The sequence below is a fragment of the Bison bison genome, unplaced genomic scaffold, assembly GCF_000754665.1.
Source record: "Bison bison bison isolate TAMUID 2011002044 unplaced genomic scaffold, Bison_UMD1.0 scf7180017864506, whole genome shotgun sequence".
NCBI lineage: Eukaryota > Metazoa > Chordata > Mammalia > Artiodactyla > Bovidae > Bison > Bison bison.
The window spans coordinates 2,055,993-2,071,941 of NW_011495063.1; the positions used below are offsets into that span (position 1 = coordinate 2,055,993).

The window sequence follows — 15,949 nt, forward strand, 5'->3', positions numbered from 1 at the left end:
AAGAGGTTGGAGATGTAAGAAAGTAATGGAAATTGATCTGATTCCTGGCTCTTTTCACCTGTTAATTTTAGTAAGATTTTGTTCTTTCAATGAAATTTATATTAACATTTGAATGTGTCCCAGTATTCCCGTTTCTTGGTGATTTATAAATATTAGCCAGTTATTCTAGTCTGAAGCCAAGAACATGAAACTTTATAGAGTTTATCATATATTGTATATCTTGGTAAATGGTATTATTGTGGTATAGCTATTGTTTTTCCAGTAGTCATGTACAGATGTGAGAGCTGGACCATGAGGAAGACTGAGCACCGAAGAATTGATGCCTTCGAACTGTGGTGTTAGAGGAGACTCTTGAGAGTCCCTTGGACTGCAAGGAGATCCAACCAGTCGATCCTAAAGGAAATCAGTCCTGAATATTCCATTGGAGGACTGATGCTGAAGCTGAAACTCTAATACGTTGGCCACCTGATGCAAAGAGCTGACTCATTTGAAAAGACCCTGATGCTGGGAAAGATAGAAGGCAAGAGGAGAAGGGCACAACAGAGGATGAGATGATTGGATGACATCACTGATTCAATGGACATGAGTTTGAGCAAACTCTGGGAGATTGTGAAGGACAGGGAGGCCTGGTGTGCTGCAGTCCATGGGGTCAAAAAGAGTCAGACATGAGTGACTGAGCAACAACAACCCACAGGAGGAATAAATTTAAACCTACAGGCAACTTCTAAGAATTAAGCCAGTATATTCTCAAATAAGAAATTTTGTTCTTGAGAATTGTCAACCAGGGAATTCTCTGGTGGTCCAGTGGTTCAGACTCCAAGCTTCCACTGCAGGGAGCGAGGATTTGATCCCTGGTTGGGGAGCTAAGTTCCCACGTGCCACACAGCATGGCCAAAAGAATAAAAGAAGAGAGAAAATTGTCAGCCAACCATTGGTAACTCTCATAAACAAAGTTGTCCCTGGCTTTGACCTCTCCCCTGAACTCCAGACTTTTACAGCCATGGTCTACCTGACATTTCCCCTTGACTAATAGTCATCTTCTGACCAAATACAACTTTTGATCCCTGTCCTCCAACCTACTCCTCCCTAGTTCCCCCCACCTCAATAAGTGCTACATTTAGCCCCCTAGTTTCTTAGGCCAAAACTCTAGAAATCATCCTTGATATGGTTTTCATACTCTGAATTCAGTTCAGCAGCTCCTATTTAATTCAGCAAATATGTACAAAATAGGGCTTCCCAGGTGACGCTACTGTTAAAGAACCTGCCTCCCAATGCAGGAGACATAAGAGACTCAAGTTCAATCCCTAGGTTGGGAACATCCCCTGGAGGAGGAGGAGGGCATATGGCAACCCATTCCAGTATGCTTGCCTGGAAAATCCCATGGATAGAGGAGTCTGGTGGGCTGCAGTCCATAAGGTCACAGAGTCAGACACAACTGAGCCACTGAACAACAACAACATGTGTATTTCCATTCTGTGACTTATTTCACACTTCATATAAGATTGTAGTTTTAATGTAGTTTAAGACTTGCCTCTGTCTAGCAGTTTTTGTTTCCTACTTAAACACTCATTTCCTACTTCAAAATCATGAAGATTTTCTTTTATGTTATCTTCCAAAAGCTTTATAGTTTTGGCTTTTACCTTTAGATCTACGGTTTACCCGAAAATGATTTTTGTGTGTAATAGGAGGTCAGGTAGCATTTTTTTCCCCATATGGCTATCTAATTTAGCACTGGTGAAAAGATTATCCTTTCCCCATGGGTCTTCATTGATATCCATCCAGTGTTCAGATTTCCAATTCTTACTTTTTACAGTTTTTTGAATCAGGATTGAAATAAAGTCCATACTAGAAATTGACTGATGTCTAAGTTGCTTTTGGTTGCAAGTTCCCCCTTTGTTCTCCCTCTGTCTGATTTTTTTCTCGTAATTTATTGGTAGAAGAACCCAGCTGGTTGACTATCTAATTCTTAGTCTGAATTTGCATCACTGTGGTTCAGTTTCTACATGTTTCAACTGCCCGTTGTGTTTTCTGTAAATAGAGACATTTGGGCTTCTCTGGTGGCTCAGATGGTAAAGAATCTGCCTGCAGTGAACAAGACCCAGATTTGATCCTGCGTCAGGAAGATCCCTGGAGAAGGGACTCTTCTCCCTTCCCCAAGAATACCCACTTCAGTGTTCTTGCCTGAAGATTTCCATGGATAGGAGCCTGGCGGGCTACAGGCCATGGGATCAGTAAGAGTCAGATACGACTGAGCGACTAACACTTGCACTTTTTACTTTCAGGATACTAGCCCTGTGTCAGTTTTATGTGTTGCATGTGTGTGCTAAGTCACTTTAGTCATGTCCAACTCTTTGTGACCCCGTGGACTGTAACCGGCCTGGCTCCTCTGTCCACGGGGATTCTCCAGGCAAGAATACTGGAGTGGGTTGCCGTGCCCTCCTCCAGGGGAATCTTCCCCACCTGGGGACTGAACCGGGGGCTCCTGTCTCCTGCGTCCGCAGGCAGGCTCTTTAGCACTAGCGCCACCTGGGAAGCCCTGTGTGTCGCACATAAGTATTTATGCATATAACTGTTTAAAATCATGCATTTCTCTCTAAGTTTCACTGTACTTAATGCCACGACTTTTCATGTGTTGGATTTTTGTTACCTGGCTCAAATTTTTTTTCTAATTATTTTATTTTTTTGACTCATGGATCATTTATTTAGAATTGTGTTTTTATGTTTCCAAACATAAAAATCTTGGGAGAAAATCCCAAAGAAAATCTTTGGGAATCTGTTTATTCATATGACTCTAATTTCCTTTAGATTCTTTCCCTCCTTTTAAATTAATTTTTAAATTTTGGATTCATTTATCTTTAAGCATGATTGACTTGTATTCTGTTATTTTCAGGTGTTCAACATAGTGATTTGATATTTTTCTTAGATTTTTTTATGTGGACCATTTTAAAGTCTTTATTGAATTTGTTACAGTATTGCTTCTGTTGCTTATGTTCTGTTTTTTCGGCCATGAGGCATGTGTGGTCTTAGCTCCCCCACCAGGGATCGAACCTTCACTCTCTACATTGGAAGGTGAAGTCTTAACCATTGGACTTCCAGAGAAGTCCCTGGTGTTTTTTATACATTACAAAATGATCACCGCAATAAGTCTAGTTAACATCTCTTACTATACAAAGTTGCTACACTATTGTTCACTGTGTTTCCTATGCTGTACATTATATTCCCCTGACTTCTTTTGTCCCTGGAAGTTTGCACCTCTTAATCCTCTCCTTTAGCTCTTGAACATATCTCAAATAGTCGTTTATTGCTTTTGTTCACTAATTTCAATGTCAGGTTCATCTTGGGGCCAGTATCTTTTTAAAAAATTTTTCTTAGCTATCAGTTACATTTTCCTGTTTTTTGTTTTTTCTGCTTGATGATTTGTATTATGTGGTGGACATAGTGAATGATGCATTTGAGAGATTCTGGACTCTGTTCCTCTGAAGAGTATTGACATTTGTTCTGGTAGATAGGTAGCTTGGGTTGACCTGAACTCCAAAGTTGGTCTTTGAGGTGGACAATAGCTGAAATCTCTGCTCAGTTCTCTCTCCTTCCAGGTGCTATTGTTGAGCCTCCTCGGATCAGTGTCAACCAAGAATGTGGTCACAGTTTATACTCAAGTTTTGGAGTTTATCCCCTCTGTGTTTCCCTTTCCAGGATTTCCCCCTAATTTTACAGCTGCTCTGCCAGCTCCAGCCTATGTTCTCTGACCTCAAGCCAGTAAACTGGATTTTTGCCACCCTATGACATATGGATTGAGAATACCCTTAGGCATAAAGCCTCAGAACTGTCTGTCTCACCCAGTGCTGTCCTAGTCTTTTTAGGGGTGACCTCTCTGGTTCCCTTTCGAGGAATTTTTAAGTAGTTGTTTCTAACTTTTGTTCATAGTTTTTAATTCTTATCTGAAGGAAGGTTAGTTCACCCAAACTAATCCACCATTCAGTTCAGTTCAGTCACTCAGTTCTGTCCAACTCTTTGTGACCCCATGGACTGCAGCACGCCAGGCCTCCCTGTCCATCACCAACTCCCGGAGTTTATTCAAACTCATGTCCATTGAGTTGGTGATGTCATCCAACCATCTCATCCTCTGTTGTCCCCTTCTCCTCCCGTCTTCAATCTTTCCTAGCATCAGGGTCTTTTCAAATGAGTCAGTTCTTCGCATCAGATGGCCAAAGTATTGGAGTTTTAGCTTCAACATCAGTCCTTCCAATAAATATTCAGGACTGATTTCCTTTAGGATGGACTGGTTGGATCTCCTTGCAGTCCAAGGGACTCTCAAGAGTCTTCTCCAACACCAAGGTTCAAAAGCATCAATTCTTCTGCACTCAGCTTTCTTTATAGTCCAACTCTCACATCCATACATGCTGCTGCTGGTAAGTCTCTTCAGTCATGTCCAAGTCTGTGACACCCCATAGACAGCAGCCCACCAGGCTCCTCTGTGCATGGGATTCTCCAGGCAAGAGTACTGGAGTGGGTTGCCATTTCCTTCTCCCCATCCATCCAAGACCACTGGAAAAACCATAGCCTTGACTAGAAGGACCATTGTCAGCAAAGTAATGTCTCTGCTTTTTAATATGCTCTCTATGTTGGTCATAGCTTTTCTTCCAAGGAGCAAACATCTTTTAATTTCATGGCTGCAGTCACCATCTGCAGTGATTTTGGAGCCCCCAAAAATAGTCTGTCACTGTTTCCATTGTTTCTCCATCTATTTGCCATGAAGTGATGGGACCAGATGCCATGATCTTAGTTTCCCAAATGTTGAGTTTTAAGCCAAATTTTTCACTCTCCTCTTTTACTTTCATCAAGAGGCTCTCTAGTTCATCTTCACTTTCTGCCATAACGGTGGTGTCATCTGTGTATCTGCGGTTATTGATATTTCTCCTGGCAATCTTGATTCTAGCTTGTGCTTCATCCAGCCCAGCGTTTCTCATGATGTACTCTGCATATAAGTTAAATAAGCAGGGTGACAATATACGGCCTTGACATACTCCTTTCCCAATTTGGAACCAGTCTGTTGTTCCATGTCCAGTTCTAACTGTTGCTTCCTGGCCTGCATACAGATTTCTCAAGAGGCAGGTCAGGTGGTCTGGTATTCCCATCTCTTGAAGAAGAATTTTCCACAGTTTGTCATGATCCACACAGTCAAAGGCTTTGGCATAGTCAATAAAGCAGAAATAGATGTTTTTCTGGAACTCTCTTGCTTTTTCGATGATCCAGCAGATGTTGTCAATTTGATCTCTGGTTCCTCTGCCTTTGCTAAAACAAGCTTGAACATCTGGAAGTTCACAGTTCATGTATTGAAGCCTGGCTTGGAGAATTTTGAGTGTTACTCTACTACCGTGTGAGATGAGTGCAATTGTGTGATAGTTTGAGCATTCTTTGGCATTGAGTTTCTTTGGGACTGGAACAAAGACTGACCTTTTCCAGTCCTGTGGCCACTGCTGAGTTTTCCAAATTTGCTGGCATATTGAGTGCAGCACTTTCACAGCATCATCTTTCAGGATTTGAAATAGTTCAACTGGAATTCCATCACCCCACTAGCTTTGTGTGTAGTGATGCTTCCGAAGGCCCACTTGACTTCACATTCCAGAATGTCTGGCTCTAGGTGAGTGATGACACCATCGTGATTATCTTGGTCATGAAGATCTTTTTTGTATAGTTCTGTGTATTCTTGCCACCTCTTCTTAATATCTTCTGTTTCTATTAGGTCCATACCATTTCTGTCCTTTATTGAGCCCATCTTTGCATGCAATTGTTCCGTCAGTATCTCTAATTTTCTTGAAGAGATCTCTAGACTTTCCCATTCTATTGTTTTCCTCTATTTCTTTGCACTGATTGCTGAGGAAGGCTTTCTTATCTCTCCTTGCTATTCTTTGGAACTCTGCATTCAAATGGGTATATCTTTCCTTTTCTCCTTTCCTGTTTGCTTCTCTTCTTTTCACAGCTATTTGTAAGGCCTCCTCAGACAGCCATTTTGCCTTTTTGCATTTCTTTTTCCTGGGGATGGTCTTGATCCCTGCCTCCTATATAATGTCGCGAACCTCCATCCATAGTTCATCAGGCACTCTGTCTATCAGATCTAGTCCCTTAAATCTATTTCTCACTGCCACTGTATAATCATAAGGGATTTGATTTAGGTCATACCTGGATGGTCTAGTAGTTTTCCCTACTTTCTTCGATTTAAGTCTGAATTTGGCAGTAAGGAGTTCATGATCTGAGCCACAGTCAGCTCCCGGTCTTGTTTTTGTTCACTCTATAGTGTTTCTCCATCTTTGGCAGCACAGGATATAATCAGTCTGATTTCAGTATTGACCATCTGGTGATGTCCACGTGTAGAATCTTCTCTTGTGTTTTTGGAAGAGGGTGTTTGCTATGACCAGTCCGTTCTCTTGGAAGAACTCTATTAGCCTTTGCCCTGCTTCATTCCGTACTCCAAGGCCAAATTTGCCTGTTACTCCAGGTGTTTCTTGACTTCCTACTTTTGCATTCCAGTCCCCTATAGTGTAAGTGAAAGTTGCTCAGTTGTGTCCGACTCTTTGCAACCCCATGGACTGTATAGTCTATGGAATTCTCCAGGCCAGAATACTGGAGTGGGTAGCCTTTCCCTTCTCCAGGGGATCTTCGCAACCCAGGGATCGAACCCAGGTCTCCCTCATTGCAGGCAGATTCTTTACCAGCTGAGCCACAAGGGAAGCCCAAGAATACTGGAGTGGGACATCTTTTTTGGGTGTTGTTCTAGAAGGTCTTGCAGGTCTTCATAGAACTGTTCAACTTCAGCTTCTTCAGCATTACTGATCGGGGCATAGACTTGGATATTGAATACTGAGATATTGAATAATCCAGCATTATTGGAAGCCGAAACTCCCCCACCCTTCAATTGTTACAACATATTTGAATTTATTTCCTCAAAATACATAGCTAATAGATTAGGCTTCCCTGGTGGCTCAGACGGTAAAGAATCCCCCTGCAATGCGGGGGTCTTGGGTTGGGAAGATCCCCTGGAGGAGGGCATGGCAACCCACTCCAGTGTTCTTGCATAGAGAATCCCATGGACACGAGAGCCTGGCAGACTACAGTCCATGGATTCGCAAAGAGTCGGACACAACTGAATGACTAAGCACAGCACAGTAGATTTAGCTATGTTTGATACATTTAGCTAATATTTATCTCCCTCCATCAAAAAAATAGCATCTATAATGTTAGTAGGATTTTATTTCTCTTTGTTTCTGACACCAGGGGTTCCCAACATGCACTACCATTGTTATATTTTTAATATATTTTAAAATCTGTCAATTCAGATGTGTTGTACATGGTGTTTTTGACCTTGGCTGAGATTGTTCTGTGAGGTTTGCTTATTAGCTAATTTGACTTACTGATCAAACTGTGCAGTACTGTGTCTACTCTGGATTTTTTAAGTTTTTTATTATGTATCATATCAAATTTACCACTGTATGAGTGGAAATTGAGACCTAATGTAGTTTTTATATGTTGTAATATTTCTTCAAGTAAATCTTTCCTACAAACACACACATAAAATCCTTGATAAGAACCAGAGCAAAAACATTGATTTTTCAGGGGCTTTTAAACAGAGGTGTGGGAGCAGTGGCTGATAAAATGGGCTTGTGTGGGACAGAGGTTTGGTTTTGGTGTTGAAAGAACTGTTTTACCTAATATTTATACTGTGCTATTTGCTCAGATTGAGATCATGCAATCTGGCCCTGGCTCACTGCTGCTCTGTAATCTTGATATGTTTGGAATGACATGGAATCTGAATATATACAACATTTCTATGTCAGACTTTCTTACTTGTGAACTCAGGATGATGCTATCTTTCCTGTCTGCCTTTCTGGGCCCTTTTCAGTAGATTAGATGTAAAAACACTTTGAAGAGTGTAACTCTAATACAAGATGAAAGGGGCTGTATACAGTTTCCACCTGCCCTCTATGCTGAGACAAACCAGTGACATTGTGTGTGAGAAAAAGATTTAGTTAAGATAATTATGACCTGTTCTATTTATGTAGTAGATAAATTAAAAGGAATCATTATTATAATTCTGTTAAGCATAGAGTCTCCACTTATAACTCTCAAGGTCCCAAGAAAGGGTGGGTTTTGAACATCGTGGTAAGTAGAAGTGAGTTTGGTTTCCATAGGGATGGAAAGGTTGGGGTCAGAGACAAGGACTTGCAATATTATTTTAAGCTCCTAAAATGTTAGCACCTACTTTACATTCCTCTTCATGGTCCCTGCCCTGGGGGACCCCTTCACTTTGAGGAATGTGGAATTGTTTAAAAATGCATCCACTTTGGGGCTTCCCTGATGGTCCAGTGGTAAAGAATCCACCTGCCAATGCAAGGGACACAGATTTAATCCCTGTTCTGGGAAGAACCCACACGCCACGCGGCAACTAAGCCCGGTGTGCTGTAACTACTCAGCCTGCGTGCCTAGAGCCTGTGCTCCGCAGCTGCGACTAGAGAAAGCTACACACAGCAGCGAAGACCCACCACAGCCAAAAACAAACCAAAAAATGAAATAAATCTTTTTAAAAATTGCAACCACTGTAGTGTGTGGAGCAAAAGGAAGCTCAGGGTGACCCTGCCCCTGGTTGATGGGAAAAGATGTCTGCCTAGAGTCAGTACTCTTTAATTACGCAAAATTTATTGAGAAAGAAAAATGTTGAGAGATAGGGTGAAGGAATAGGAAAGACGGAGGGCAGAGAAGGATGGGTAATGGCATGGAGAGGAAAGAGGATATTAGGGCTTCTGGTCTGACAGGCAGAGAAAGATGTCATTAGCAGTTGCCTGGGGAAGACACTAAATTGAGTCCATTAGTGTGGAGGATTTTTGCTGCCTGAGTCAGGTCAAGAAGCCAGGGCATAGGCTGCTAGATCTTGTTGCAGAAAGACTGATTTCGACAGCATATAATTTGCATCCTGGTTCCGTGGGAGAAGAGGTTCATGGATGGGCACATGTTCTCACAGCCCTGAACCATGAATTGAAGTTTTCCACCTGGAAGAAGCAGAAACAGACTGTAAAGAGCACAGAGCTTCCTTGCTGAATCTTACTTTCATCATGGTCCCCAGAGTCCTTGCATAGGCATGACCAAGTCCTCCAACTTGCATATTCTTTCTCCCCTCCCCTTCTACCTGCTTCTTCTGGGCTGTTTCCCCATCAGTTGCCTATGCTTTTAGTGAGGGACCAGACAAACCACAAGAGAAGTCAGGCAATGGGGTTCACAGGATAAAGTAACCAAGATCCCTTCCCTTATTTGAGGGATAAGGACTGAATACGGGCTTTCCAGGTTGCACTATGGTAAAGAACCCGCCTGCCAATGCAGGAGACACAGGAGATGCAAGTTCGATCCTTGGGTCAGGAAGATCCCCTGGAGTAGGAAATGGCAACTCACTCCAGTATTCTTGCCTGGAGAATCCCATGGACAGAGGAGCCTGGTGGGCTACATTCCCTGGGGTCACAAAGTGCTGAACACCTCTGAGCAACCGAGCACAAAGGACTGAGTGTAAGGGTGGAGGGGTGTCGGAATACACTCAAGCCTGGCAACTTGTGAACACAGACTAGTGGACAACTGTTGACTACTTAATTCATTTATTCAATACTTACTAAATGCTTGCCATGGACTAGACATTGTGCTAAGTGCTAGGAATATATAGCCATGAACAAGATAGACACATTCCTGAGTTTGCAGTCTATGTCCCACTGGCTCAAGGGGCAACTCACACATTAATAGGAAGAGACAATCTCCCTGTCTTCTTTTAAGACATCAGAGGCCTTTGGGGAAGGGCCTCTCCCTCAATAGCTGGAATTCTACTCTTGATTCTTGTAAGAATTGTCCTCTTGAATCTCTAAGCTTCTAGGGAATCCCAGCTTGATCCCTCCTCCAGCCCCTGCCACCCTAACCACCCCCTCCCCCATCAGTACTCAAGCTAGCTGATGAGTTCTCTGTCAAAGACCAGCCCATGAAGTCCCCACATACCTTCAAAGATCTTCTTTAACATGCACTGCTGGGAATTCTGAGTGGAGCAGACTCCCTCTCCACGAAGACATTTCCCTTGGTCATTCATATAAGAGCATGTGTGGCAGCTTAATGGTGGGCCTGAAAAATTTAAGATCAGCCTGATGAAATAACCCTGTGATCCAGATGTGTAGCCTTGAGTCACACATCTGGGAAGGGATGATGGACAATAAGTAGAACCATTTTGTAGGTCTGAGAAAGCATCTTTTCCCTTCCATACCAGAGAAAATGACTTCATCCTTACTGCTTCATCTATGATATTCATTGCTGATGAATCCCACCTTTCTCCCTCCAGTACTGACTTTAATTCATAGCCCAGTGGCTTCCTGGACATTGATCATTAGATGCCCTTCTGCTGTGTCTAACTCAATAGGAGCGATGGAACTTTTCACATGACATTCATACTCCTCACGATATTCTCAGTTATCCACAAGGCACAGACACTTGCAGTAAAATTTGACTGATTAATAAGCTGTGTTAAGGACTTCCCTGGTGATCCAGTGGTTAAGACTCCTCCTTCCAATACAGGGGGAGGGGAGGGTTCAATCCCTGGTTGGGGAGCTAAGAACCCACATGCCTTAAGGCCAGAAGATCAAAACATAAAACAGAAGCAGTACTGTAAAATTCAATAAAGACTTTTTAAATAGTATGCATCAAAAGTAAATAACAAAGAAAAGAGAAATTGCTTTAAAAAAAAAAACTACGTTGGAATGTTCTAATGTTGCAAACCTGGTAAAGTGTTTGTATCAATTTGCTACTCTCAAATTCACCTCAATCAAGGCAGTTTGTCACAAAGGGCAGAGCCTCTCTGAAATGACTCAATATTGCCTATTTCCACTGGCAATTTCCTAATTAAGGAAGCATAAAGTGGAAAGAATATGGGCTAATCTTAGCTTTGCTTCTTTCTAGCCAGATGAGGTAAACCTCACTCTCTATTCTGAAAATTTGGAATACTGCTACTTACACAAATGGGGTGAACATAAAGTGTTTATGTCTAGTAATAACTTGAGACGATAACCTTAAATCTTGTTTTTCTTCCTGAACAAACCCTTGTAAGAGCCAAAGAGCTGCAGTTGTCCTGGGAACTTATTTCTGTATCTTGCAGACAAAAGTGTTGGCATGCTTTACTTTCCAATGATAAAAGAAATGGTCACATATTGAGGTCTAGAGAAGTCATTCTGGCTTATACATGAGTTAACTTGAATTTTTTGCTAACTACAATAGCTTCTTTGTGGTCTATCAAACATACATTGTACATCTCTTTTAATTAGTAAAGAAAACGTCACATTGACAAGAAGTTAAAAGTTCATATTAAAAATAAAGATTAAATACCCTTCTTTCTGGGACACCGATTCAAGTCCTCCACTGATGATTAAACTCCCTTTCCAGGTGGGGAGCCCAAACTGTACGTGCTGTATGTGTATGAACTGGTCTGTTGTGTTTTTTTAAAACCGTGAAGAAATATAACCCTGACTTGTTCAATATGCCTTGTCTGGACGAGATATAAAACTGCCGAAAACTGCTTCTCCAGGGCCGTTTCTCAGACTAATCTGCGAAGCCAACTAGTCCTCAGTTTGGCTCAAATAAAACTTTTCTATTATTAAGGATTGTTTATTATTTCCACTGACATCATGTTCAGACAAAAAAAGCCCAGAGCTACCTGTCTGGTGCTAGCCATGTTGTTGGAGGATTTGCAAAGATTTTAACATAGTTTGTGAATAGGCTGATTTAGCCTGAAGCTCACCAAGGTTGTCTTCCATGAGCCCCTTCTTCCAGTGGAGCTGTGGGCATTCATTTTCCTAATTTCTAATGTGGAATGAAGTTGCAGGAACAGCTGGCAGTTTGTATTTTGTTTTTCTTAAAGAGGGCCCTCTGAACTGTTTAGCCTTCAAAAGCCCCACAACACCTGAATTCTGCCTCTGGGGATTATTGCAAAGAAATGTAAAGAGATTCTTTGAGAGAGTTGTTCGTTCCGTCTGAACTGTTCTTTCTTCTGAATGTCTTAAAACTGGCTTTCTTGATGTGTCACCTACTTCCCCCCGCAAGTCAAGGAAGGGTACCCATGCAAATACGACTCACCTGAGAATGTGCTTGAAGGTGGGAGTTCTGAGGGCTGTTCTGCTGATGATTCGGCTGAGACCTGTTCGGCTGAGATCGGTTCAACTGCAGACTGTTCTCCTGCAGGTTTATCACTTGCAACCTGTTCGTTTGTGGGCTGTTCACCTACGGCCTGTTCACCGACAGACTGTTCACCTAGAGGCTGCTCACCTATAGGTTGTTCCACAGAAAGTTGTTCACCGGGAGTGTGCTCATTCGGAGTGTGCTCATTCAGAGTGTGCTCACCTGCAGCAGCCTCCCCTGGAGCATGCTCAACCGCAGTAGCGTGATCAACTGGAGCGGGCCCACTTGCGTGTTCAACTGCCAAGGGCTCACCGGAAGCGTGTTGGGCTGCAGCGGTCTCACTTGAGCCACGCTCACTCAAAGTGTTGTCGATTGAAGAAGTCTCATATAAAGCCTCATCCAAAGGGTTTGCAAGTGAAAAGTAGTCACTTGAGAGTTGCTGAACTGATGCTTGATGATCCATAGAGCCAAGAAACTCATCAGATTGAGCTGATGCTGCTGGGGTGGAGAAGTAATAGAAGAGAGATGGTGAGGGTGAGAGAGGATGCCCCGGTAAGGCGTCCTTTCCTATGAAGCAAGGCTCATGTTGTGGGAGCGCTGGGTTTCTGGGGGTCTGGTCAAGCACCTGAAGATACTGCAGAGGCTGGAGGCAGTCAACCGATTGCTCGAGGGACCGTGAAGGCCAGGGGTGTTAAGGAACCGCAGAGGCTACCTTTGTGATTGAAGGGAAGAATTTTAAGATCCACAGTATTTGTGTGGATCTGTGTACCCTGAGTGGGCACAGGGCACCAAAAGCACCTGTGCCTCCCTGACAAAGACAGCATCAGGAAATCAACGTCCCAACGTTCATGTAACCAGAATTCCACCGCTCGCCTCCCTCCGGTTCCCCTGTGGGTGAAAGGTCGGAATGGAGATACAACGGAGAGAGACTCTGCAGTGTTTCAGCAACTGAGTAATTCTAGCTGAAACCAAGGGCGGAAGATTTTAAACTCCAAACAAAATGATTTTGAAACTAGAGAGGACAAATATATAATGAGGCCACGAAAATTACCAGAAGGGATTAAGACCTTTATTTGGCAAGTTCATGTTTTTTCCCACACCCAATCCCCTATCCATGTGGTTGGGAACCGAAAACCAAGTTGCCATGAATTATTAAGATAAAAATATGGTATACTTCTATATCTCTGCATTGAGACTCCTTTTGATGTACCATTTACTCCCACTTCATGGAGTTGTCATGAGTCTTCAATAAGATAAATTGTGAAGTGCCTAGTCCATTGCTGAAGTGCTCAATTAACTTTAATTTTTCCTTCTCCTGACCTTGCATTTGGAATTCCAAAACTCTTAACTGGTCACTCTCTTCTGACTTGTCTCTCCTACATTTAATCCAGTTTATCAATGACCATCAGACGAATACTCCTTAAGTACAGCTTTTATTTTATTAAGTGTAGCATCATGCAGACAATTTGATTATTACTCTTTTTTAAATTATTATTACTCTTTGAGTAACTGATTTAGGCTGAATAACCTAGAAGAGGGTGGGGAATAGACTTTAATGATGAGTATTTTATTAATCCTATCAAAAAGCTGAGAGGAATATAATATAATCAGTATCATCCTGATTATAATCCTGTAAGAATTTGTGTGTGTGTGTGTGTGTATCTTGAGTGATTTGAAGTCCTTATAACCAATGACTTTCAAAAGACTAACATTAGAATATGTTGATAAAGGAAAGATAAGATAGACTAAGGCTTCTGCATAAGTGCTCAGTTGTGTACACTCTTTGCAACCCTGTGCATCTGCCAGGCTCCTCTGCCCATGGGATTTTTCCAGGCAAGAATACTGGAGTGGGTTGCCATTTCCTCTTCCAGAAGATCTTCCTGACCCAGGGATAGAACCTGCATCTCCTGCGTTGGTAGGTGGGCATTCTTTACCGCTGTGCCACCTGGGAAATCCGACTAAGGCTTTTAGGAGTTTTTAATTTTAAAAAGTTGTTACAGAAATACTACCTGCTTGACTGATTCTTCAAAAGTGAACAGAAGTTTCAACAAAGAGATTTTTAATACAAAAAAAAAGAGGCTTGAAAAAGCACACTCCTTTCTTAGTCATTCTTATCATTTATGACTCACTGCCTCACCAAGTGGCTGGCACATACTACCATCTGGTATGTAGCTTGTTTCTGAGTCAATTTTTGAAAATCGAAGAGGACAAAAGACAAAATCTCAGAGAACCAACATTACAGAAAACACTCTCATTTAATGGAGAGCTAGAAACTCATGGCCTCTGGCTTCTGCAGGAGGAAGAAGGGAATAGAGCTCACCCTGAATGGGCATCCTGAGAGAGGAGAAACAGATGACTGAACAGATAAACCAGAACCGGGAAGGGGAGGCTTCTAGGATCTCTGGCCCCGGGACGACTTTCAGGCATACCTCACTCCTTTCTCCTGTGTCTTTCCTTCTACCTTAAGTACACGAGGATCCCACACACTCAGTTCACTGGGGCAAACCTTCCCAGACTTCCAGAACCCTAGACCTGTCTTCTCATTTCACAGAGCATCAGGTACAACGTCAAGTGGCTGAAAGTATTAGGAATGAGCTGTGCCAAGCTAGTCTGTGATGGTGAAGCCATTAACTAGGGGGAATCAACCGATTCAGCAACTCTCAGAGTTGAACTTGTTCAGCCACTCCTGCTTCAGATTGGTCTGGGTAACTAAGATACTGGTCTTCGTTCTTCAAGGGCCTTAAACAGGCCTCTTCCATGTCCACCTGGAACCAAGAGAGAGGACTCACCTCTGGCAGATCCAAGGAAACACAGACTCACTAGTAGAAGGAAATCCTTCATCTGGATTTTGGGCAAGAGGGGACCCTGGTGTGGGGCACCCAAGAGCAGTGAAGAAAACCTGTGAGCGGAGGCTTCCAGTGCCGAGCCACAGAGTCTGCAAATTCTAGAACCTCAGAAACAATCCATGATTCCTCACAATGGGTTGTGCTGATCAGGTGCCTGATCCGGCATGTTGACGCTCTGGCAACCCCCAGCAAACCATACTGTGAGGGCTGATATGCCCCGTGCCTGGCACTTTATTGTGGCTCTCTGCCTTTTCTTTAAAAAATCAAGTTGCCAAAATAACATATATACTCTCTGTAATAAATTTTAAAAGCCATCTACTCGCTTTTTAAAGTGTTCATGACAGTGAGATGTGATTAGCTGGTTATTTTTTTATTTGGTTCTCTGTATGAGCCCTTTTATTTGGGTCGGGGGCCTCAGAAGGCTGATCTCTATTGAGCTGATCACCTTGAAGGCTGGTTGGGTTTGGCTTCAGATTGTGTTCAGCCAGTGGAAGACTGGAGAAGGGAACACACGCACAGATTGAGACTGAAGTATTTATTCCTTCTATTACCTTCCTACCACAGTTCAGACGCTGGCTGGGTCTTGACAGGACAGTTTCTGTTCAGTGTCTCTCCTCATGGTTCCGGTTCTCCACCAGGCTGTGGGAGCATGGCTTCCTTCCCCTCCCTGCTGAGGCCTAAGAAGGATGATGATTTCTTACTGTTGCTAAACCTGGATGCCCCAACTTTATTTTCGTTGTTTCCTTAACCCTGCTCACTTCTGTCAATCATCTTTTCATAAAGGCCCATATCAATCATGGTTTCGGCAGGAAACAGATGGCAAACTCAGATGGGTGACAGGAGAATGTACCTGATATGGACATGGAAAAGGGATCTCCAGCCTCGAGCTGACTGCTGAAAAGACGGGTGCAGCGAAGCGT

At 42.8% G+C, this 15,949-nt stretch overlaps 1 protein-coding gene across 2 annotated transcripts; it reads right to left on the reverse strand.

The window, feature by feature from the left end:
• Positions 1-8,671: 8,671 nt before the first annotated feature.
• ACRV1 (acrosomal vesicle protein 1) lies at positions 8,672-15,133 on the reverse strand. Of its 2 annotated transcripts, XM_010829469.1 has the most exons (5): positions 14,973-15,024; positions 12,618-12,681; positions 12,142-12,365; positions 10,024-10,143; positions 8,673-9,041 (listed from the first exon to the last, which is right to left on the reverse strand). In XM_010829469.1, exons 1-5 carry the CDS (start codon positions 15,022-15,024, stop codon positions 8,917-8,919), a joined length of 585 nt encoding a protein of 194 aa, XP_010827771.1. In that variant the 3' UTR covers positions 8,673-8,916. The 2 variants fall into 2 exon arrangements, with proteins under 2 accessions (XP_010827770.1, XP_010827771.1); XM_010829468.1 differs by having other exon boundaries at positions 8,672-9,041; positions 12,142-12,681; positions 14,973-15,133.
• Between the last annotated feature and the right edge of the window lie 816 nt (positions 15,134-15,949).

Coding starts and splice junctions, on each gene's coding strand:
- ACRV1 (XM_010829468.1), bottom strand. CDS start 15,024: ATGAAGGATTTCCTTCTACTAGTGAGTCTGTGTTTCCTTGGATCTGCC. Junction 12,682..14,972: donor TTTCCTTGGATCTGCCAGAG/GTGAGTCCTCTC, acceptor TCTCCACCCCAG/CAGCATCAGCTCAATCTGAT. Junction 10,144..12,141: donor ACCTTCAAGCACATTCTCAG/GTGAGTCGTATT, acceptor TAAATTTTTCAG/GCCCACCATTAAGCTGCCAC.